This window comes from Labeo rohita, unplaced genomic scaffold (genome assembly GCF_022985175.1).
Source record: "Labeo rohita strain BAU-BD-2019 unplaced genomic scaffold, IGBB_LRoh.1.0 scaffold_137, whole genome shotgun sequence".
NCBI classification, from domain to species: Eukaryota; Metazoa; Chordata; class Actinopteri; order Cypriniformes; family Cyprinidae; genus Labeo; species Labeo rohita.
The window spans coordinates 138603-164116 of record NW_026127527.1 but is presented as its reverse complement, the minus strand read 5'-3'; the positions used below and the strand labels follow the sequence as shown (position 1 = coordinate 164116).

The 25514-nt window shown below is 39.0% G+C and overlaps 1 protein-coding gene and 2 pseudogenes across 1 annotated transcript; all 3 read left to right on the top strand.

The window, feature by feature from the left end:
* The window catches only part of LOC127158166 (NLR family CARD domain-containing protein 3-like), a 55794-nt pseudogene that overhangs the window by 6725 nt on the left and 23555 nt on the right, over positions 1 to 25514 (top strand).
* LOC127158169 (stonustoxin subunit beta-like) lies at positions 1363 to 7024 on the top strand (annotated as a pseudogene).
* On the top strand, positions 7339 to 20356 carry LOC127158167 (NLR family CARD domain-containing protein 3). The gene is made up of 8 exons (XM_051101332.1): positions 7339 to 7357; positions 11708 to 11852; positions 13031 to 13153; positions 14026 to 15900; positions 16028 to 16201; positions 18366 to 18539; positions 19069 to 19115; positions 19209 to 20356. Exons 2-8 carry the CDS (start codon positions 11761 to 11763, stop codon positions 19736 to 19738), a joined length of 3015 nt encoding a protein of 1004 aa, XP_050957289.1. The 5' UTR covers positions 7339 to 7357; positions 11708 to 11760; the 3' UTR covers positions 19739 to 20356.

The following is a 25514-nucleotide window of genomic DNA, read 5'->3' as shown; positions in this document are numbered from 1 at the left end:
ATTTGAATATTACTCAGCAAGTGTGTGTCAAAACATGTTTATTCTGCAAAAGCACACAAAGCCAAACTGTACCTTATGGAGGAAAAAGTGTCATGAAGTGGTGTGAAATAACTTTTACAGAGATCACAACAGCTGCATTCACATTACCAGAAATATCTTTAAAAAAAACATTATCTTTAACATTATCATTATTTAAACTAATTACTTTCTGATGTAATTTATGTCACCAGAATAGCATAAAGCTGCATTTTCCACAACTCTCTTTCAGTATCACTGCATAAACATGCAATACAAAACACTAATGCAATTTCTGAAAGAGGAAAAAAGATAACAGACACACCCAGATTCTTTAATGTTAGTATTTAATTATTTTACAGTTTTGAAGGTTCAGTTTAAATAATAAAACATTTCATTTCAGGTTACAACTTCTCAAGCAGCAGTGTATCCACAACAGAGAATAAGATTTTGGCCTATCATCGCATGATAGAGGCTTTCCGCTTTCACTAATGCTCATAAGAGTAAACTGGAAGACCCACTGTATAAAGACCTCGCTGAGGTGAGTTCAGCTGTACCTATGGGTTCCTTGGGCCTCTATCAGATTTCTGCAGGCTATTATGGGTTATTTCATCCTACAAATAAAAATTCTGTAACCCAAAAGGGGAAAAATGAGGAAACTCAATATAAAAAATGCAACAGGCAAATAAAAGTACAGTAATCAGTTGTTGTTTTATTATTTAATGATAATACTCCCTTCCAAATATTTGAACCAAATATGATGTAAGCGATGATATGACACACGATCCAAAAACACCTGCTGTTAATGCCATCAAACTGATGCAAGACAATCTCAAATGGTTTAACACCTTTCCCTTCTCCTGTGTCTCTTATCCCAGGTGATCCTGAACTATCTGTTCTTTGGCTATGACCTGTAGAAAGCTGTTGAAGAGCCCAGAGTTCAGATCAGGAAAACTGAGACAATTGTAGAAGATGTCTTTGATGAGGTAGGACACTCAGCATAAATGTGTGCCATCTTAATCAAATTCACAAAGTCAGAAAAGTGATAATTTTGCTAATTTTCTCTGTGTGTTTGTATTTCTGAATGCAGAGTGTAATTGACAGCTTGATGATGAAGAAACATACTATATATCACAGTGCTTCATTATCAGTGCAGGCAATTGTACAAGACGGCGACCAAGTTTCTGCTCAATCTGACCCTAGAAATTATGGCTATCCTGCCAGATGAACACTGCTCCTGTGCTCATGCTGCTGTAGTCAAAAGCTTAATCCAGCAAAAAGTGATCCTCCAAAATTGTTTATTGGGGGTGCTTTATGGGTGACAATATGATATGAGCAGGTAACGTGCAAAAAGCTGTTCATAAGTAACACGCATTAAGATATTACACAATCAAGACACCTTTATTTATGTATCGCTTCATGCAATACAGATTGTGTCAAAGCAGCTTTGGGGGCAGGCTGAGCGCTTTGCTGCCGGCGGGTCCTCTTCTCCTCCCACTGCATTTCTCTTCTTTCTTCGGCTAGAAGGACACCAATCTTGACGGTGGACCACCAATTTTCGTGGTCCGATGCCACTACCTCCAAATCAGCTGGGCAGATGCCGCACGCTTTCAAGTCACGCTTGCAAGCGTCCTTGTAGCGCAGAATTGGCCGTCCAGTTGGTTGTGTTCCTGTGGCAAGCTCACCATACAGAACGTCCTTTGGAATGCGACCGTCATCCATCCTGCACAGGTGGCCAAGCCAGCGCAGTCGTCTCTGTGTAAGGATGGTGAACATACTTGGCATAGCTGCCTGAGAGAGAATGTGTGAGCATTCGCATATGAAAGGCATTCAGTCTTTGCTCTTGGCGAGAATATAAAGTCCAAGCCTCACTGCCATAGAGGAGGGTGCTCAGGACGCATGCTTGGTACACCTTCAGTTTTGTTTTGAGTGTCAGCAAAGTATTGTCCCAAACCCTCTTTGCTAGTTGAGCCATAGCGGTTGCTGCTTTGCCTATCCTTATATTGAGCTCAGTATCCAGGTTGCTGCAGATGGTGGAGCCAAGGTAGGTGAAATTTTCCACTACTTCCAGGGTGTGGTCACCAATAGTGATTGCAGGAGTGGTGCTGACATCTTGAGCCAGTATGTTGGTTTTCTTGAGGCTGATGGCAATGCCAAACTCTGTGCATGCATCTGCAAAGCATGTGATGAGTCGCTGGAGGGCACCCTCAGTGTGTGCAGCAAGAGCAGTGTCATCTGCAAACAGCATCTCCCTTATGAGTACCTTGCGGACCTTAGTCTTTGCTCTGAGGCGGGCGAGGTTGAAGACGTTCCCATCACTCCTAGTGTGGAGGAAGATCCCGTCTTCGGAGTTGCAGAAGGCATAGCGCAGGAGCAGGGAGAAAAACATGCCGAAGAGCGTCGGTGCCAGGACACACCCTTGCTTCACCCCACACCTGATTGGGAAGGGGTCTGAGAATGACTCGCCATACTGGACTGTACCCGCCATGTTCTCATGAAATGATATAATCAGCTTCAGGAGCTTGGGGGGACATCCAATCCTATGTAGGAGAGTAAAAAGGCCAGTCCGACTGACCATGTCGAATGCCTTGGTCAGATCTATGAAGGCAAGGAACAGGGGACGTCTCTGCTCACGGCATTTCTCCTGTAGCTGCCTAAGGGTGAACACCATGTCAATTGTTGACCTTTTTGCTCGGAACCCGCATTGCGACTCCGGATACACACGATCGGCGAGCAGTTGTAGACGGGTAAGGATGACACGTGCAAAGGCTTTCCCCACAACACTGAGGAGGGAGATCCCACGATAGTTATTGCAGTCGCTGCGATCGCCCTTGTTCTTATAGAGCGTGACAATCTTAGCGTCTCACATGTCTTGGGGTATGATGCCTCCTTCCCTGCATTTGAGCAGGAGATTGTAAAGGTGGCTGAGAAGAGAGCTCACTTTTCCTGCCTTTATGATCTCTGATGGAATTCCTTCACTGCCTGGTGCTTTCCCACAGGCAAGTGAATCGATAGCCTTTCCAAGTTCCTCAATGGTGGGTGGCGAGTCAAGCTCCTCCATGATGGGCAGAGGCATGATATTTCTGATGGCTGTATCAGCAACAATATTCTCTCTTGAGTACAGTTCCTGATAGTGCTCAGCCCATCTCTCCATCTGCTTGCTGCGATCTGTGATGATCTCGCCGGAAGTAGATTTTAGGGGAGCAGTCTTGATGGCGCTGGGACAAAACGCTTTCTTCATGCCCTCATACATGGCTCGGATGTTACCACAGTCTGCCGAAGTCTGAATATCGCTGCATAACTTCAGCCAGTAATCGTTCACACACTTTCGGGCAATCCTTTTGGTGTTGTTACGTGCTTCTCTGAAGGCAGCCATTGTCCTTGCAGAAGGCTGTCTCTTATACTCAAGGAGAGTGGCACGTTTTGCAGTGATGGCAGGCTCCAGCACCTCGATCCCTGCCTCAAACCAATCTTCACTCTTTTTCACTTTCTTCCCGAAGGTGTCTGAGGCGACCTTGTACACGGTATCACGGATATACTCCCATCGCGTCTTAACACTGTCTACAGGGCAGTCCTCCAGGGCCTCATCAATGGCCCTGGCGAAGCGTTTCCGCAGCTCTGGCACTGATGTTCTTGCTGTGTTGATGCGAGGGTGGCCTTTCTGCTTCGAGCGATGGGTTCGTCTAGGTTGGAAGCGCACCTTACTGCTGACCAGGGAATGGTCCGTGTCACAGTCAGCACTATGATACGCGCGAGTGACGAGCACGTGCTTGAGCATGGATCTCCGAGTAACAATGAAGTCAAGCTGGTGCCAGTGTCTGGATCTGGGGTTTCTCCAAGACACTCTATGATGGGGCTTGGTGGGGAAGAAGGTGTTGGTGATGCACAGGTTGTGGTAAGAGCATAGCTCAAGTAGTCGCTGTCTGTTCTCATTAAGCTTGCCAACGCCAAAGTGTCCGATGCAGTGTGGCCAGGTGATGCCAATTTTGGCATCGAGTTCATAATAGAAAACATCTTTATCCTCAGCTGTGGAGCATAGTGTGGGGGCGTAGACGCTAAAGATGTGCAAGGGTCCTTGTGAGACGGAGGGAGAGGATATGCTCAGTCCCCTGAGAAGGAGGTTCTACTGATGGCAAGAGAAAATTTCACACTGCAAAGCCGACCCCAAGTCGGAGCTTGTCTTGCTCCAGTCCTTGCTAAAAGAAAGTGTAATCTCTCTCCTTCAGACTTCCACTGGATGGAAGATGTGTCTCTTGAAGAGCGGCAACGTCGATGTTGAGCCTTAACAGCTCGTGGTTGATGGTAGTGGTTTTTCTAGCATTGTCAACTTGCTGAAGATCGTCACAGAGGACAGGGCACAATGTTCTGACGTTCCAGGGTGCCAGCCGCAGGGCTGGTGACTTTTTGGTCTTTTGATTATTTCCTGGTGCTGGGTTTTACAACCTGCCTGTCGATTTTGCAGGTTGTGGCGGGGTAGTACCTAACTGCCCGGGGGCTGCCCAGGTCAAGGCGGGCGGTAACGACCCAATGGAACACTATGGTTCCTCCTACCGTCGGGAGCAAACCCTAGCGCCCGGCTCGACGCCAAATGAGCCATGACTTAACACTGGTAAACTGCTGCTTCCCGTGTTATTTCTGCACTGAAACAGTGCAGCTGGAGTGACCTCTCCAAGTGCAGGCCTGGGCTAATTATATGGAGGTCCTGGGTTGCCCAGACGTCAGGACCCCCCTCTCGGCTTTGCTGGCAGGGTCTGACAGAGAGGCAAGCCAATACAGTCAGTGCTAGCGCAGCTGCAGGAGTTGCCGGACAGTGAAGTATTCCTTCACCATCCACCTGAGGGGCTCCACTCCTGATTTTCTGTTGGGGTTTACTCCCTTAGCCTTTGCATCCCCTGGAGCTAACCACAAGGCAGTGTTTCTGTACAGAGTTTTCCTTCTCTGTAGTGGTGTGATGGTACATCCCTTGGGTCGCTCTTTGTCTGGAACCTCGACCTTACCGCCATGGGTGGCCCTACCAGGAGCTTAAGCTCCAGATGGCATTGCTCTCAGGTTCATCGGAACACGCAAGGCTCTCCACCACGGCAAGGTGGCAACCCAAGGAGAGCACTGTCAATGTTACACAGGTGAATAAATGCAGAAATTGATGAACACAATGCAGCATGTTCTTTTGTACACACCATGGTTAATATAGCAAGTAAAGACAAGTACAAACAACAACAAAACAATTCCAGCAGTTAGGAGATGCTTTTTCACAGCCTATATCATCTCAGTTTGGGTCCAGGTTTAAAAGTTAATCTCCACCAGATATTGCCACAGTTACGGATTTAATTAAAATTTTTCCATCTGTTTCTTCATGAAATCTATCCATTTGTTTAATTTTCACATATCTGCGTTATGGTTATGAATGCTGTTTTGCTGTTTTGATCTGTCTTTGGAGCTATGTAGCTATGAGACAAGTTTATTAGAATTTTTCAGAAACCTGAATTTGAACAATTTATGTTAGGAAATCTGCATTCATTTATTTTAAAATGCTCACTGATATTTTTGTGCATTCACACTTTTAATCATCAAACATTATTCATCAGTGGCTTGTATTTGACTCTTTCTAGTTTGGACTATGGAGACCCTGTGAGAATCAAACCAGGACTGAGAAAATGTAGGTCTTTTCTTTTTCACACACACACATTTTTGTATATGTGGCTTCTAGAGACTCTCAATAAGCATAATGGTTTTTATACTGTACAAACTGAATTTTCCATCCCCTTGTCCCTCAGCCTACCCATCATACAAAACGTTTTGCATGTTTAGATTTTTTACTACACACTGTTTACTATGTTTTAACCCATTTGGTTTACATGGAATGTCCTTATAAACCATGTTTACATTAATGCCTGTGTTATTAAATTTGTCATTATGTTCCTCATCAACCATATTTGTCAGAACACGAACACACTCAGAGCTCTGATACTGTCTTTAATGTACTTGTGATGTCTCTTCTTGTGTTCAGATGCCTGTGATCTCACACTGGATCCAAACACAGCACACACTCAACTCATCCTGTCTGAGAGGAACAGAAAGGCAACACATGTCCAGACAGATTTGAGCAGCATGAGCAGGTTCTGTGTGGAGAGAGTCTGACTGGACGCTGTTACTGGGAGGTTGAATGGAGTGGATGGTCTTATATAGTAGTGACATATAAAGCAATCATCAGGAAAGGAGGAAGTGAATCTTGGTTTGGATACAATGAAAAATCCTGGATTCTGTACTGCACTGAAAACAGATACTCTGCCTGGCATGATAATAAGAAAACTGACATACCAGCCCCTTCATCCTCTACCAGAGTAGGAGTGTATCTGGATGTGTCAGCCGGCATTCTCTCATACTTTAGTGCCTCACACACTCACACACTTATACACATTCAACACCACATTCACTGAACCCCTCTATGCTGGATTCAGAGTGTTTAAATCTGCATTGTCTCTATGTCAGATGAAATAATCTGCTGTTAGAAACAATTGAGGCATTGCAAACAAATGGAATTTTTTTTCAAGTGGTCAGAAATGTTTTTCTCCCTCTTTTTCTTACATCAACTTACAAACATTAGACACATCCATATTTTTCTCAGTATTGGTGGTGACTCGGACAGATTGCTGGCTGCTTCAATGTCAAGATTACAGATGATGATAAATCCAGAGGTAGTTAGAAAACAAATGCTGTAGGAAGATTATAGTTTTCTGATGCTGAGAGTGATTTTGCAGGATTTATTAGAGTGCAGATGAAGGATCCTCTTTACCTTTGTGTCAGGATTGTAAGATACTGGAATTTTTGGTTCACTCTGTGTTTAACATCATCTTCATGAAATGATGTTTGCTAAAACTATAATTGAGTGATTCATATATATTTTGTTTTGTTGCTTCTGTGACATTTTGTATATTACTGTTTACATTTATATTCATTTATTTATTTATTATGCATTTAGAAAAATATTACATTATACAGCTTTCCTTGATTGTAGGTAAGTTTCAAAAAAAAAAAAAAAAAAAGTGTACATTCAGGTGGTGAAAAAAAAGAAAGTTCAAAGAATAAAACATTTTTTGTTTGTTTGTTTAAAAGTAGAAGCTCTGTTCTTTATTTTGGCATATTGCATGTTCAGATATTCATACATCAAAATTTTCTGGGGGCCATAAAAAATTTGTACAAGATTGAAACAGTGGATGTTGTTGGAGTCTCTGCTGCTGGACAGGGGTCTCTGTGAGTCTGTGTGTCCAGGACAGTCGTCTCTCTGTGGGACACGGCCGCAGTCTGTCCCTGATCTGTCTGTATCATCCGACCACTGTGAACTGTGAGTAAGAGAAGCTGACATGCATAAAGAACACAAAGGAACATGACTGCATGCTAAAACCCACAAGACCTAAACAATGCATTTAATACATGAACATTCAGCAGGGTTTGTGGTGTGAGCACTGTATAAAGATCCAGCCACAGAATTATGATTTACATTGGAATTACTTTGGAAGTAAATAAAATGGCAGCATTGATTAGCAAAAGAACCAAACAAAACACTGTCATGACAGTTTTGGAGCTTGCCTTTAGGTTGGCTATTTTTTTTAGCTCGAGAAGGTCTGCCTATGAGAGGCTGGTTACAGACAGTTGACTACTGCAATGTTAAAAAAGATGGTCGATAATCGTAAATCCAGATGTTGTGACAGAAGGGCAGTTTCACCATTGTTTTAACAGTTTTGCTTGAACATTTACCTGCAGCTCGTGAATAGCTGCTTATAAGAGAATTTAATGACAGACGAACAGTTATAACTTTTGAGACTCGTTGAGAATGACATGACGCTCTTCGCCACTGGAGGGAGAATATGATTGTTGTGTGAAATGTTGCCCTGTCTGTTGTGTGTTGTGTGGGTGGAGTTCACAACGGAACAATAGAAAACGAAAGTTAAAAAAAAAAAAAAAAAGACGCCATTTCAAACGTTAATACTCGTTTACAAAGGCTGCATGTTTTGTGGTAAGTTCAAAACTCGTTCTTCATGTAACCATGCAATAGTATAAAAAAATCGGTGCTATTTGGATTTTATATGTTTCTTCAGCTATATCCGAGGGAAATGGCAGAAAGATCCACAATAAAAGTGTTCTACTCTGACCGTTAGTTTTATATAGCATGCAATAATATAGACTAAACACTGTCGTATATAATTTTTGTACCCAGGTGAAAAAAAAACTGCATATGCTGGTAGCTATGTTTTGATGCTGGGATGCAGGTTAGGTATGTTTTGGTGCTGGTTTATGCTGGTCCTTAGCTGGTTTAAGATGGTCCTGCTGGTTTATGCTGGTCCTTGACCAGCAACATGACCAGCATAAACCATCCCAGCATCAAAACAGCTACCAGCATATGCTGTTTTTTTTTTTTTTTTCACCAGGGTAACTATTGTGACGTCTAGAAAGTTTGACATAAATTGTTAGTTTGAATTTCTCCGCAGGGAAATGTTTCATTATTGCCTACAGTAAGAAACAATTTACAAACAGCAATGACTGCTGATTCTGTTGTGCAATCACTAGAAAATGAGACATTATCATATTGTCATTACGCTCGAAATAACCGCTGAATTAATGCTTAATTTGTACTGCATCCAAATTAGCACAATGTTAAAATACTAGTATATATACACTAAAATGTTTAAACCAGGGCTCTCAAGTCTCACGCATTCACCGTGAGACACACGCATTTCAACCAGTTCACACGCTCTCACGCCACACCTTGTATTTCTCACTCTGAGAAAAGGATAACTTTTCCCACTCTGTTTCTCCCACTCTTGTCTATGCATCCCTGCCTCTGCTGAATTGTTTTTATCCCCAGTGGGGATAAAAACATCCCGCGAACCCGCTCCTAAGTCCCGATCTGAATCAAATGATTCGTGATCCGACTGGAGCGCTTTGAAATCATTTTGCGACGCAGTGTTACACTGATTCGGAGTTTTAAAAAGCTCCGTTGATACTGTGTTCTTTGTTCGCTTTTTCTATATAATTTATTCGTTAATTGAAATGAAATCATTACAATGAATAGGGCTAACTTACAATGTTTTTTTTTTTTTTAAATAAATTGTGATCACGTTAGACAGTTTTCGTCGTATTAAAAGCATTTCATGACATGACACTCATAATCTGGTCATTGCCTAAAAAGACGGGTATATTAATTGCGTTGTTAACACACTGTAAAATATAATTAGTTGGGTTTACTTAAAAAAAGCATGCAAACCGATTGCCTTAAAAAAACTAAGTAAAGTGAAATAGCAATAGTATGTTGTACTGACAAATGCTAAGTTAGTATAGTTTACTTACGCGAGAGTTCTAGTAACTAAAAAAGAACTGTAGGGGGTACTTAATCATTTACACTTGACTTAGTATAGCTACTCACTGACTCCCGGAGTGCATTGCGGCATTAATAAATTATGCAATTGCTTTGTTTTACTGTTGTTGTTTTTATTTGCTAATTTTATTTACTGGCTTGTGTCAGTAGTAGCACAACAAAAAGAGAAAATAAAATAATATAATGGTTATTGTCACAATTAATAAAAATAACTATAACAGAATTGTTACCATTGTTGTGATTCACGTGCTGAATGTTGAAGTCTGTCTGTGACTTGATAACATTACCACAAATATAAAAGGATTATCTCAACCCAATAAAATTTCTCAAGGTGTTTATGAAGAATGATTAAATTGTAAAAGATCACTCATAAATATATAAAATACATTAGCTAAAAAAAATTTAAAGATTTAGCTAACCAAAACATCAGCATTAAAAGGCTACCATCTAAAAGCAACTTATTTATTACTGTTCATCCCTTGAAATCAAAAACAATGATTTCATGTTGCATTGCTGCATCAATAGAAAGAAAATCATAACAAGAAAAACAAAGTTCTAAGTGCCCAACCAAACAGAACATTAATCACTATAATGGTAAGTAAAAAAAAAATAATAATAATAAAATAAATAAATAAATAAAATAAGACATGCCAACAATTTTATGAAAATCAACATCAATTTATGAAGTCAGTTTATGTGATGTTCTCTCAAATATATAGTTGTATTGAAACAACATTCAAGATGACTTTGGGAAATGAGTGAATGTAACTAGTGAAAAATAACTGCAGATTAACAATTTCCACGTCAAAAAAAATTGCTTTTCTTCTTCTTCTGTTGTTATTTTGCAAATTAGCAACATATTAGTGCACTGCTGCCTCTCACTGGTTTATTAATGTCATTGGTTCCTTTGTGACTACTTGAATATTTTAAGTAAGCATCACTCCAAGTAGTAAGTAACCTGTTTTACTCACTTGAAAGTAGCTGTAACTTAATAAAACCTAGTAAGTATAGCAACTAAGTAAAGATAACTAATTATATCCAAGTAAGGTAAACTATTGGATTTTACAGTGCAGATTACACTAACATTAGGTTAGGCTATAGCTTTATTGGAGTTGGTTCAATCTCCGCCTGTGTAGAGAGAAAAAGTTTTTTTAAGGCAATTCCCCCTCTGCTTTTTTCACAAATCACACCCTGGGTAAATCTGATAAAAGACAAATTTATAAAATAAACGTGTCAGCATTGCTGGGAGGGTTATTTTGGAAATGTAATAGGTTACAGAAGTTACTCTATTTATGTAGCATACTCTATTTATCTATTAATGTAACAAGTAGCATAATTATTTTAAGTGTTTTAAAAGTAATGTAACTGATTACATTTTATTACTCCTGTTCTGTGTCCTAAACTCCTGAAACATTGGTGTCTCATATTTTAGAGTCTAGACCAGTCAATACAATTTGTGAAAATCAAATTTGTACCTGTGTGAATCGTTAACATTTTCTTAAGTAACTGTAATTTAACTGTAATTTTACATTGTTTCTCACTAACTGTAACAGATATTATTTTGTTATTAAACTACATAATTCCATTACTAGTTAGTGTAGTTAAGTTCGAGCCCCTACCACTGTCATCAAGGCATCAAAATGTGTAAAAAACACTTGCAATACAAAATTTTATTCATAAGTTTAAATGTGTAGGCCTACTCTCTTTCTCTCTCTCTCACACACACACAGCTGCAATCCTATTGTATGTGTACAGTATGTACATTGAGCACTGCAGTTAAGTTGGCTCATTTGGGGCTAACTTTCTTTTTTTTTTTTTTTTTAATACATTTGCATTTTTGAAATATATACAACATTTTATTTTATTTGTATGCATTTGACTTTTATCAGATTTACCAGTTGTTATAATTTCTATTTTGTGCTGGTTAATTTTGAACAATAGATAAAATTCTTCTAGCAAAAACTTGACAGAATTGCGTGGGGCCGAGGGGCCACTGCTGCGAATAGGCTCCTCCCCTAATAGTAATCTCACTCCAAACTTTTTCCAAAACTTGAGAGCCCTGTTTAAACTGTTGTATAACTACATACATAGTTTGTGTACAGATTTCCAGCCCCTATACTGTAACAAAATATTATTAGCTGAATAAGCCATGAGAAATAAATAGACAACATAAATATACCTGAATATAACAAAAGTATCTGAACACGAGCAACTATTTGAATATGATTACACTGATGTTTGAAATTAAACATTAATTAATTGTATCTATACTGTACAGTACTATGGTTCTGTCTTTTTATCTCTGTTTCCACATGAAAGGTCTGAAAAAAGCAGTCTTTGATAAATGAGAGTAGAAGGACATTGACTCTAAAATGAGTTCTCCATCTGCTGAATCAAGCCGTGATGAACCCATGAGGAATCACCCCTCTGAATTCAGTGATGAAACCATGACCTCTGACCCCAGGTAACTCACAGTAATTCACAGTGATTTAGAGTGCATTCCAGTAGCTTGCAGTAGGTGAGTGACCAGCGCTTTGATACCATCACAGAGGCCCTGTCCCAAATCGCACCCATAACCCTAAACACATTCATGATGTAATACCGCATTGACAAGTCTGCTATGGAGCTCACGTTAGTAGCTCAGCAGGAGTGTGCACCTGAGGGTCAAAAGCCCTTAACTCTTTCCCCGCCAATGATGAGATATCTTGTCTAGGTGTATTACATTAAGGAAAGCCCTAGCTTGTTCCCAGAATGAATTACAGGACTTCCATGTGTGAATACAAGACGATCAGCATAAACGGAAGTATCAGAATATGTAGATTATATCACATAAAAAGTTGAAGAGGTATACATCTAAACAGGCACCGGAGGTGTTAATGGACATGTTTTAACCATTTTGAATCAGATCGGGACAAAGTAGTCAGTGTGGGAGATGCCTTTACAGACAGTGAAACTTTTAGTTGTGCCGTGGATAGACTGATAACCCACTCTGGATATGGATATGTATGTATATATGTATGTATGTATGCGTGTGTTTGTGTGTGTCTGTATGTGTCTGTGTGTGTGTGCATGTGCATCTGTTTGTTCTGTTTAATGAATGCAGTTTCAATTATTCATATAATTATTTAAATCTGCATGTTTTTTGTTTGAAAATGCACTACTTTGATGCATTTTTCTCTGTTTTTGCTAGCGGTGGCTGGCAACTTTTTTAAAAACACTGGTGGGGAAAGAGTTTAATTTGAAAAAATCAAATCCTGTCATTATTAACACCCTCACACTAGTTATATTTAAAACCTGAGAGATTTTTGTCCCTCCATTGCAATTTCACAGTACCAAAATTGCAAAGATTCAGAAGGGTCATAAAGGCATCATTAAACTAATCTTAAACGAATGCATTAAACTGCATTGTTTAATTCAAGTCTTAGGAGATATGGCTCCTTTATATGATGAAAAGATTTAATTTAAACTTTTGGCAGACCCTTTGTATCTGAAGTTTTTGAGATTTGTACTTTCAGTGGAGGGATGGAAATTACTCAGGGTTAATTAATTAATTATTAATTAATTAATTCAGGTATTTTAATTTTTTTATAAATAAATCCTTTAAGGTATGTACAAAATGATGTTTTGTTTGTATTTTGTCAGTATCAGAAAAAAGAAGAAATGCAGTTCAAAGTCTTCAGATCCCAGTGGTGTGTCTGTGAAGAGTGCCAAATCAATGGAGCCACCCCTTGTTTTCAGTGAAGGACCAGTGACCTCTGTCACTCCGTTAGTATAAACATTTACTTGCTAATGTACTGTGTAGTGAATCTCAGATTCATAATTAAAGTCCCTCAATGAAATAAATGTTAAGATCTGTGAGAAAGGAACCAAACACAGAATAGAGAATGACATGTTTTATTAACACAGCAGACAACAGGGCAGAAGTGGGTAGGCAAGGCAGGAAACAATCCAACAACAGGGAATGACACCGCACTGATAACAGTGACAGAACAGCTGAGGAACCACTTGAACCAGTCCCGGCTTAACATGGGTTGGAGAACTGCAGAGGAAGTGGCAGCACCAGGCAGATAGTGGTTGAGAAGACAGGGCAACGAACAATGAAGCAGATCTGATCTGAGTTATTGATGTACACAGACATTGAACTGGTCTAGCTGTCTAAAAAAAAAAAATAAAGAAAATGCTAAAATGGAAACTTGAAGTGGAAGGCTTGAAAATGTTACCAGTCAAAAGAAAAACAAGGTTTTGAACTTTGACAAGGATATATAAGAACTGTACCAAAGAGTAAGGTGCAACTAGAGCAGGTAGTTTAACTAAATGAAGCACAAAACAGCAAACCAGCAAGGACCTGAGGGTATAGAGCTCAATAAATAGGGAGGAAAGCACATGAGTAAAGGTGAACACAATGAGAGAAACAAGGACTGGATAAGGACTAAACAAGGGGGCAGGATAGGAGGAGCACATGGCCAATGAAAACCATGTGCTCAAGCACAAGACAATCATAGAAACATTAAACAAAGACAAAACAGACAAGGCTATCAGGACAGGACTTTGACAATAACACAAAATACATTTTAAAATATGCAGTGAAAAGGGGCACAACTTCAAAAACCATGCTCTTTTATTTTGAATTTTCTCAGCAGGAGGGAAACATGTGGGCCATTCTTTACATCTCACAATCAGGCTCAGATTATGCAGGACAACACTGTAGCAGCCCTACAGACACACACAATGGAGACTGGAGACCTGCAGAGAGTAAAAGACCAGCTCAAAACCAGCATGAAGATCAAGTATGAGAGATTTTTTGAGGGAAACAAACTCCAAGCGGATCAAACCTTCCTGAACAAGATCTACACACAGCTGTTCATCATAGAGGGAGAGAGTGAAGGAGTGAATGAAGAACATGAGGTTTTACAGATGGAGAAAACAGCCAGAACAAAACACTCACAAGAAACTCCAATCTACTGCAATGACATCTTTAAAGCCTCACCTGAACCAGGACGTGAGGAGAAACACCAAATCAAGACTGTTCTTACTAAAGGCATCGCTGGAATCGGAAAAACCGTCTCTGTGCAGAAGTTCATTCTGGACTGGGCCGAGGGAAAAGACAATCAGGATGTAGATTTCATGTTTGTGCTTCCATTTCGAGAGATGAACTTGATCCGAGATCATCAGTACAGTCTTCACAGACTTCTGCTGGACTTTCATCCTGAACTTCAAGATCTGGACTCAAAGATTTATGAGGAGTGTAAAGTTGTGTTCATCTTTGATGGTCTGGATGAAAGCAGAATCACACTGATGTTTTCAGATGATCAGAAAGTTTGTGATGTGACTGAGACTTCATCAGTGGGTGTGTTGATGTCAAACCTCATGAAAGGAGAGCTGCTTCCCTCTGCTCTCATCTGGATCACCTCCAGACCAGCAGCAGCCAATCAGATCCCCTCCAAATACATCAACCGTCTGACAGAAATTCAGGGATTCAATGAGTCTCAGAAGGAGGAATATTTCAGGAAGAGAATCAGTGACCAGCATCAAGCCAGCAGAATCATCTCACACATCAGAAGAGCAAGAAGCCTCCACATCATGTGCCACATCCCCGTCTTCTGCTGGATCTCATCCACTGTGCTTCAGAAGCTCCTGAAAGAAGATGTGAGTGCAGAAATCCCTCAAACTCTGACTGAAATGTACATCCACTTCCTGCTGATTCAGATCAACATGAGGAATCAGAAGTATGAAGAGAGAGATCCAGAGAAACTCCTGCAGTCCAACAGAGAAGTGATTGTGAAACTTGCTGAAGTGGCTTTCAAACAGCTGATGAAGGGCAATGTGATGTTCTATGAGGAGGACCTGATTGAGAGCGGCATAGACATCACTGACGCCTCAGTGTATTCTGGGATTTGCACTGAGATCTTTAAGGAGGAATCTGTGATTCATCAGAGGAAAGTCTACAGCTTCATTCATCTGAGTGTTCAGGAGTTTCTTGCTGCTCTCTATGCATTTCACCATTATGTAATGAAACATATTGATACATTGAAGTTTTGTGATGTGATACAAAATCTGCATAGAGATGCAGTAGATAAAGCCATTGAGAGTAAGAATGGACATCTGGATCTGTTCCTGCGGTTCCTGCTGGGCGTCTCACTGGAGTCCAATCAGAGACTCTTACAGGATCTACTGACACACACAGAGAACAGCTCAGAGAGCATCAGGAGAACCACACAGTACATTAAAGAGAAGATCAAAGATGGACATGGACTCTCCACTGAAAGGTCCATCAATCTGTTCCTCTGTCTGCTGGAAGTGAAAGATCAGCCTCTGTCCAGAGAGATTCAGGAGTTTGTGAAATCAGACAAACACTCAGAGAAGAAACTCTCTCCTGCTCACTGCTCAACAATCGCCTACATGCTTCAGATGTCAGAGGAGGTGCTGGATGAGCTGGACCTCAAGAAATACAACACATCAGATGAGGGGAGAAGAAGACTGATACCAGCTGTGATCAACTGCAGAAAAGCTCTGTGAGTGTTTAATCATGTAATAAGTATTTCGGTTTGAATGTCTTTTACAAGAATTAAGCAGATATTATTGAAATAACAGATGTAAAATGATGTTAAGAATTTATTCATGTGTTTTACTCTCTTTCAGTCTTGCTGGCTGTAATCTCACTGCTCAGGATTGTGAAACTGTATCATCATCTCTACAATCCTCAAACTCTGTTCTGAGAGAACTGGATCTGAGTAACAATGACCTGCAGGACTCTGGTGTGAAGATTATTTCTGATGGACTGAAGAGTAAAAACTGTCAGCTGGAGAGACTGAGGTGTGTGACATTTGATCTTAGATACTTAGTACAATGTAGGTAGATTCAGCACACTAAATTCGAAATCCTGACGACTCGTTTAGGCAAATGTGAGTCGACTCAATTTTTTTTTTGATAGACAATAACTTTATGTATCGTGCACTGTCAGCTTCACAACTTTGCAGATAGTTTATGTTCACATACAGCTACTTTACACACTGCATGAAAGGACATATTTGAAAAGGCATAATAGGTGCACTTTAAATTAACACTGAAGCAGAGTTAAAGTTGATCACATAATTAAGTGATCAATTAAAAGGTGATTGAACATTAGTGATGAACACCTGCTGTTAACAAGCAGAATCACTGAAGAAACGAGAAACACGAGAACTACAACTGATTTCAGCCACAGATTAAATCAACTGAAATAAAATAAGTGATTAAATCCCTCGAGATCTCAGCAGATGATAATTAAACAACTCCACAAACAGCTTCACTCATTATTAACCAGACTGACTTTATTTTTGTCACGTCTACAGAAGCTCTTATTTAGATTTACAGAGGATCAAAAGTTGTTGTTTTAGTGGTTACAATGACACTACCATCATGGAGATCAGCATTTGCTTTAGTTTAGCTCTTGACCCTTCAGTTTTTGGGTTAGATCTCTGTTTAACTGTACATGTGATGTTGTAAAACAGAGCGGTCAATGCTTTACATTAAACACATTTTAATTGACTTTTTATGTTGAGATGTTTATTGTGAGATGATTTGATCACATCCAGGGTAATGTTTTCTCAATTTATGTATTTAGATAACCATAACCAACTCTGTGAAACTTCAGCAGTGAAAGCAAACAAAGAAAAAACTACAGTGTAATAATAAGTAATTATTTTGGGTTCATGTAAAACATAAGTAAACACCACTATTCCTTAAAGACACACAGACATCAAGTACCAGCATATGAATCTCAACAATGGTGACAATCAACAAAATGCTTCATGCTGCAATGCATGCTGGGTAACAACACAGTAAAAACTCCCATCATACACTGCAGTATGAATAATTGTTGTCACCACTGTTGAGGATCATAAGATAAGTGTTCATGTCTAAAATCCTGAGCAGATGCACCTCTTTTTTTTTCAAAATTGAAGCTTTATGGTTGTGATTGTTTAATAGGACCTTTTTTCAGCAATATGCCCATCAATAAACCAAAGAGAAAGATCACTTTATAATGTTCACACAAATTAGCTATAAGCAGAAAGTGTAAAATAATCTGTTGCTTCAAACGTTTGATTCAGCAATACATGAATGTTTGCTGTGAAACAAAATTACAATTGCTTAGAAGCAAAATTATTGTAAGTTATTAAAAGGGTCAAGAGACAAACTAAAGCAAAGTGTTTTTTTATTGTTTTTTTATTATTATTATTATTATTACAGTTAAGCCAGTCTGCTTAGTAATGACTGAAGCTGGTGGTGCTGTTTGTGGAGTTGTTTAATCAGATTTTGAGAGATTTAAGCCTGGTTTCACAGACAGGGTTTAGACTAAGCCAGGATTAGGCCATAGTTCAATTAGGACATTTATGTAATTTTTATAAACGTGCCTTAGAAACAAACATTACTAGTGTGCATCTTAAGACAAAACAAAGGCATTGATATATTTTAAGATCAGTCAGTGCAAGTTTCTTTCAGTTGAAACAGCTCAGACTTACAATTTAGTGTGGGACTAGGCTTAAGCCTTGTCTGTGAAACCGGGGGGATGATGTCTTTTATTTCAGTTGATTTCATCTGTGTCTGAAATCAGTTGTAGTTCTTGTGTTTCTCTTTTCTTCAGTGATTCTGCTTGTTAAGAGCAGGTGTTCATCACTAATGCTCAATCACCTTTTAATTGATCACTTAATTATCTCTTTAACTTTAACTCGGATTCAGTGTTAATTTAACTCTATTTAGAGAGGGACCAAATGTTCTCTGAATAGAGTCAATTTTACTCTGTGAATTTTACTGTGTAGGTCAGACAAAATGGCTGATTCGATGTTATGATTTGTCAGATCGCCTGTCAATCAAGCTCTTTGTGAACTGGCATTTGCTAACCAACACTGTTGTAATCTGGCCATCTTTGTAGATTCAGTGACATTAATGGATATACACAAGTTTTCCTTTCTTATCAGACTGTTTTGTGTGTTTGTAGATTGTCTGGCTGTATGGTGACAGAGGAAGGCTGTGGTTATTTGTCTTCAGCTCTGAGTTCAAACCCCTCACACCTGAGAGAGCTGGATCTGAGCTACAATCACCCAGGACAATCAGGAGTCCAGCTGCTCAAACACAAACTGGACGATCCAAACTATAAACTGGAGATACTCAAGTATGTGGGACAGTTATGACTCATCTGTGTCAGTATGCGTATAGGATTTACCTAAGAGTGATCTTTTGTTAGGAAATATTTGTACGCTCCCATTACTTTTTTAAACTGCCTTTATCTGATGTAATACAGCAGAATCCAAAAAGTTCTTCTGGGTTTTTTTTTTTTTTTTTTTTTCTTTTTGCTGTTTGTTGAGACTGCCTCTTGACCAAAGGTCTTGTAGTTTGTGTACCTCATCAGTGTTGTATTGTTTAGTATGAGTTCTGCTGTGAAAAGATCACAACAAATAGCAAAAAAAACCAAAAGCACCACAGTGATTCAGGAAAACAAGAATCTAATACTGACAAACCAACACAGCAAACACCAGGGCTTAAATCACAAGATAGCTAGATAACCAAGACCAAGGTGAGAATAGTGAGGGACCAAAGAGGGAAACCAAAACCAAAAAAAAAAAAAATACAGAAGACTAAATTTGCAAATTTAAAATCTTTTTTGTTTGTTTGTTTGTGTGTATGTTTTTGTCTCTGTTCAGTTTTGACTATGGAGGACTTTTCAGAATCAAACCAGGAATGAGAAAATGTAAGTACTCACACACACACACACACACACACACACACACCTGTACATATTTAATGATGTAATTTATGACGTGTTCTCTCTTCTTGTGTTCAGATGCCTGTGATCTCACACTGGATCCAAACACAGCACACACTCAACTCATCCTGACTGAAGGGAACAAAAAAACAACATATGTGAAAGATCGTCAGCCGTATCCTAATCATCCAGACAGATTTGATGACCGGGAACAGATCCTGTGTGGAGAGAGTCTGACTGGACGCTGTTACTGGGAGGTTAAATGGGAAGGCTCAGGTAATGTAGCGATTACATATAAAGACATCAGCAGGAAAAGTGGAATTCACAGTTCGTTTGGATTCAATGAAAAGTCCTGGAGTCTCAATTGTTCAGATACGACTTATACTGTTTGGTACAATAATAACAGCATTGATGTATCTGGCCTGTCAACCCACTCTAATAGAGTAGGAGTGTATCTGGACTGTCCATCCGGCATTCTGTCCTTCTACAGCGTCTCTGACACAAACACATTCACACACATTTACACATTCAACACCACATTCACTGAACCCCTCTATGCTGGATTTGGGGTTTATCCTGATTCTTCAGTGTCTCTGTGTCAAATTTAACAACCTCGTGTGGGAAGACCATTTTCACATCAAAGCAAAACAATTTAACAGCATTTGCGATTGTACTGTATATCTTGCATTGGCAACTTTCTCTCTCACAATTATGACATCTGTTTATAGTCACAATTGCAGGAAATGAAGTTGCAGATGTAAGCTGTAGTCACATTGTAACATATGAAGTTGCATTGTGAAATGAAGTCAGATTGCAATATAAAGTTGCAGTTCTGAGATTTAAAGCTTCATTGTAATATAAAAGGTCACAACAGAAAAGCATTTCAAATTATGAGTTACAAGGTCACAATAGCAAGGAAATGAATTAATACATTTCAATATAGTACATATGGATAATATTAGTCATTATATAGAGCACTAGGCTGTGAGTTTAAAGCTGTAGGAATTTCTTAGTTGTGTTTTACTGAAAACTGTGAAAATAGTGGTGTTCAGTGCATTAGGTTCACCTTCTTTAAGCTGTGGAGGACAACTTCCATAAGTGCAACTAAAAGAGAAACTGTGAAACTGTTTCAAACAGTAACACTGAACTGTATCATAGACTCTTTAAGTGTCATATGAAGAAGTCAAGCTGTTTATTTATTTATAATAAATAAAATTGTATAACTTTTTTGCTGTCCTGATTTTTGTCAGTTCTGAATGGTTTGAATGGTCTGACCTGCACTCCACTGGTATCAGCATCTGTTGTTGTGTTTGAGAGATTGTGATTGTGTTGTGATCTCATAAATGCTACAGTAGATGCCATCATTGATTCAGAGGACAATTTCATCCTGCTGGATTTGGCTACCATTGAAATGCAACTATGGAGGAATAGAATTAATTTGATTTAAGATGCAGTAGATAAAGTCCTCAAGGGTGAGAATGGCCACCTGAGATTCAGAGGTTCCACAAAAGTCTCAGTCAGACACAAGTATTGGTCTCAGTATTGCTGTGTCCCTTCTGTGCTTAGTTTCCCCTTGGAAACATACAATGTGCAAACATATGTTAATCATTTGGCTGCATGGACAGAAGGTGACAAACAATGTAATATCTATCCCTGAGAGGGTTTGCTTGCTCTAGATATGATGAGAATGTGTTCAGTATTGATATGTGATGAACTAGGACACCTTAAATGGGTCAAATATAAGCATGAATGTTTTGGTGCATAGGTTGTTATGGCAAAATAGGTTGTTATGGCAAAATACTGGTGAAAATCAAAAATGAGTGGAGTGACACCCCTGCAGCTGGAACTGCAATGACCTGCTCCACCAATGGTTAATAATGCCACTTTCTCTTTATTCACACTGGATGAGATTTTCCAATCAAACCAGTGGATCTGGCCATGCTGAATGCTATTTGTGCTGCCTTTCCTCCCTCACAAACAGACCTGAAAGCTCAAACCCATTATGCTCAACTGACAGGCACATATTTCTGTACAATCCTACTGCTTGAAGTAGGAGAGTCAATTAATGTTGACATTAATTAATGTTAAATGCTGCCTGAAGCTTGTCACTTTTATGGGAAACCTGGCCATTGGCTTGTGAATGTTGAAAGAAAAAAGGCAATGGTAATCAAAAGAGTAAATCACAACTAAAGATGTAGAGGATAAAACAAAGAACACTGAGTCTGGGATATTTATGTACATTTCATTTAATGTTGTCAGTTTGACTGTTGACTGTTTGACTGTTGCATCGCTATTAAAACTGTAAGCTCTGTAGGCATAAATTGCATCCCCAGCATGTGACTTTACAGTGAAATCAATATCAGATTCAACATTATTTTTCATGCACAAATTTGTGGTTATTCCAATACCTCAATTAAATTTGTTGGAAAGATATGGCGTTGTGTCAAGTTGGCTGCCTCCCCCCTACTTATCAGCCTCTCCCCATCCCTTAATCGCTGCCCTTCACCATTCTCCCAATGGGACCTAAAACAGTCAGGTCTGGTGGTGTGTGATGAGGCACACCTGACGTGAATGAAGCCTCATCAGCGCCGCTGTTGAAATGCTGAGTGTGCCTCTCTTTGGGAGACCAGTCTCTTCCCTGTGCATACATGCTGGTGTTTTTGTGGGTCCAGGAAGGGAGCATTGAGGGATCGAGCGCTACCAAGATGATGAGCTGCTGGACCCATGAGACAGCTGCGGGTGAAGACGCTGGGCCGTTTAATCCCCAGGAAGTGCTGTGGGCCAAGGCGGACGAAGCCGCAGACCTCGGAGGGGAGCTCCACTCCACCCCTTACCTGGACCCTTCCCTTCCGATCCGAACACTGCCCCCCTTTACAGAACCTCCAGCATGACGAGGGGACCAGATCCACTGTTTATTTTGGACACTTTATTTTCCCCCTTTTTGGACACTTTTATTTATTTTATTGTTTAATAAAAGCTTCTTCGAGGCCTGATGTCATGCTTACTGTGTCTATCTTTCCTTGTCCTGCCAAATGTATGAGTTTAAATTTGCACTGTTTTTTTTGCCCCCAGTTGATGCATTTGCACTTTGACCTCACACATCCTGTTTCCGAGTCAAACGGAAACAGGATGTTACCAAACCACAGCATAGTTCACACCTTAAAGAAAACAGCATTATGAGAAGAAACAAAGACCAGGCTTCACTGATTTACAGCCCTATTGAACTACCTTAAATCATGCTGTGTTTTGTATTGTTTTCTATGCTCCCTATCCAAAGATAAGGAGGAGGGCATGGTACCTAGCATCTCCTCTCTGCAGTCAAAAGTAATTTTCTCTACTGTAAATTCTGTGGCAAAAGCCTGTGTCTGATTTCTCTAGTGGGCCTAATGTACTTTATTAATTTTGTTCTATGCCAATTTTTTTTTTTTTTTTTTTTTTAATTGTTTTGTGTTCAGCCTTTTTCTGTGTTCCTGTAAATCATTCAGTCACTGCTTGCCTTATATGTAAAGGACAGCAGTATACATAAGTGCACCACCCCTTGGGGTATGTGGGTTTCCTGTCTTCACTGCTGAAGTTTAACACATGCTCACACACTTGTATTTATTGTTTTGCCTACAAAATAGCGCTCCAATTTAATTGGTCAGTGTCCTGCACTTGTATAAAATTGTGTATGGTAATGTTTGCTAAATTTGTGTTTAGTCCTGTTACTGCAAGTCTGTGCCTCGTCACAAGCATCAATACTCAGATCCCCAGTGCAACTCTGCAAATTACAAATAAATGCCTCTTGACTCTTTAGAGTTTTTAGACCCTTAGAATCATTCTAACCTCCCTCCCCCATTAGAGCACCCCAACAGAGCAACTCACAACACTGAGTTAAAAAACAAAACAAAACAAAACAACAACAACAACAACAAACAAACAAAAAATAATATATATTTGTGTGTGTGTGTGTGTGTGTGTGTGTGTAGAAGGACAGTATTTGTCTAGATATACTGTAGACAGGCTCTAAAATCTGCTAAGCTGGCTGATCATCCATTTTGTTCAGTAAACTGGTGAGATTAACAGTGTTGTTGCAGAGTGTTAGGACCTTTAAAACAACTGAAATAATGAGGTAAATAGATTCGGAATAGATATTGCCCACCAATACAGTAATGCTTTCATAATGACATGGCAGTCTGGAGTGAAGACAGTGAAATTTAAAGGGTAGGTTTAACAATTTTTAACCAGTTTTGTAATATTAGAATCACAAAGCTGAATTACAAAGTAACCCTTAAACCTTGTCATAGAAGCACTTGTCAATGGGTTTGTTTGGTGTTGAGGTCTTGAGTAGTTTATTATTAATGTCCTGTCTCTTTTTTTCGTTTTTGACTGTGAAACAAATACATTGCCACCTTGTGGACAAACCAATCAGGGCAAAAAGCCTTTGTGGTTTGTTCTTGACAAAAAAATAAAAAAATAAAAAATAAAATAAATAAATAAATAATTTGGTAGGTATGCCAACAGTGTTTGTATACTGTGCTGATGTATAATGTGACTGTATGTGAAACCTAGTGTCCACCGAAGTGCACACTGGGGTTGAAGGGGATATACACCTTTGCCTCCCTCACACTGATCTCCAGTTCATAAATAAAATATATATGAAATCTGAAAATAACTGCATTCTTATTTTGGAATAAATGCAAAAATTCTTAAAAAAAAAACAGTTAAACAAAATTAAGTTCTTAAATAATTGTTAAAATACAAAACCGTATTGTGTTGGTTGTTTTTAAATGTGTGATAAATGTTTATAATTATTATTTCTTATTTTAACAGGAAAATCATTCACAACATTTAGTGAAACTATACTGATTAAAAAAATAGAAATTTTCCTTCTTGTTTTAGAACACCACCACACACCACAAATAGGCTAATATTTGATAATATTGGAATTAAATCTAGCAGTTTATATAACAGAGAGTGAAAACTGTATGCACAACAGAGTAGGCATATTATTTCAAAAACCCACTCAAAAAACCCACACGAACAGGAAGCAGACAAGCAGGAAGCTGTCAGTGGCAACCACTGTAAAAAGTAGCTTGACTTGGTGGGTCTTTTTTCAACTTCTTCTCTGACTACGGTAATACATTTCATATTTTATTTATTAATTGCATTACTTTTTAATTGTTCACATAATATTTTGGAAAGGAGACTCTGAAACTCTTTTTTTATTATTTAATAGAAATCAGGGTTTGCATATTGCACACCTACACACATTAAAGGAACAGATGACCCAACAGTGAAACCTCTCTACAAACATGTATAATGTTCTTGTTCTTCTGTGGAACTTAAAAGATAAAGATTTTCAGAAACTGTTTTATTTATTTTTTTTATTTTTTATTTTATATATATATATATATATATATATAAAAATCACAGTGAATGTAAATTATACTTTTAAGGTGCATACCAGATTTCTACCACCGTAACAGAGTTTTTTTGTTTTTTTCTTTAAAGCATTTCTTCAAACCGGTGGACAGGGGCTGTTCTATGATGGGTTGTCTCACCTGTAAAAGGTGATGAAACATGTACATGTACACACACGCACACACAAATAATATATAGTACTATATAAGGTGTATTGATAGTATATTGAACTAAAACACAAAAAATGAAATTAAACCACAGATCTAAATTTTGTTTTTCTGATAAATATCAAATAGCTCAAACTCTGGTGGTCTGCTTTCAGATGTTGCGTTGCCATTGTGATTGTGATTGTAGTGATTCTAATAGTGACAATCAGTCTGAAATACTCTCAGAGACCCTCTGATAAGTGCTATACTAAAGCAGCAGTGGCAGCCGATGCCGGGACTTGCTCCGAGATCGGGAGGTATGATTCTAAAAAGCCACATTTATGTTTTTGGGAGAGATTACTTGGATGAGCGATGATAATTTTGCAGTAGTAAGATTAAGTCATTGCTCTTCTTGAGTTTGCAGGGACATATTGAAGCGGAACGGTTCAGCAGTTGACGCTGCTATCGCTGCTCTGCTGTGTGTGAGTCTGGTTAATGCTCAAAGTGTGGGCATTGGAGGAGGGGTTGTTTTCACCATATACAATGCATCAACAGGTACGTGAGACTTAATCAGACTCCCACAACAATCTGCCACAGTGGCAGCAGTATCAGAAACAAAAACACAACAAAATCAAACCTCTTCAGATGTAAGGTTTATGTTTGGGTTAGGCTTAGGACTTGGCTATCAACTTAAAGTGAAAGTTCACCCAAAATTGAAAATTCTGTCATCATTTACTCATCCAGACCTATATGAACTTATTTTAAGAAATTAAGAACTGCTTTACCAGCACGTTTCAAAATAACAGAAGTTTTCAACAGAAGAAAGAAATGTGTG

Bases quoted from the DNA above. Each gene is read 5' to 3' on its own strand.
- LOC127158167 (XM_051101332.1), top strand. From the start codon at position 11,761: ATGAGTTCTCCATCTGCTGAATCAAGCCGTGATGAACCCATGAGGAAT. The intron at 11,853-13,030 runs GTAACTCACAGT...GTATTTTGTCAG, and splicing joins ACCATGACCTCTGACCCCAG to TATCAGAAAAAAGAAGAAAT. The intron at 18,540-19,068 runs GTATGTGGGACA...GTCTCTGTTCAG, and splicing joins TATAAACTGGAGATACTCAA to TTTTGACTATGGAGGACTTT.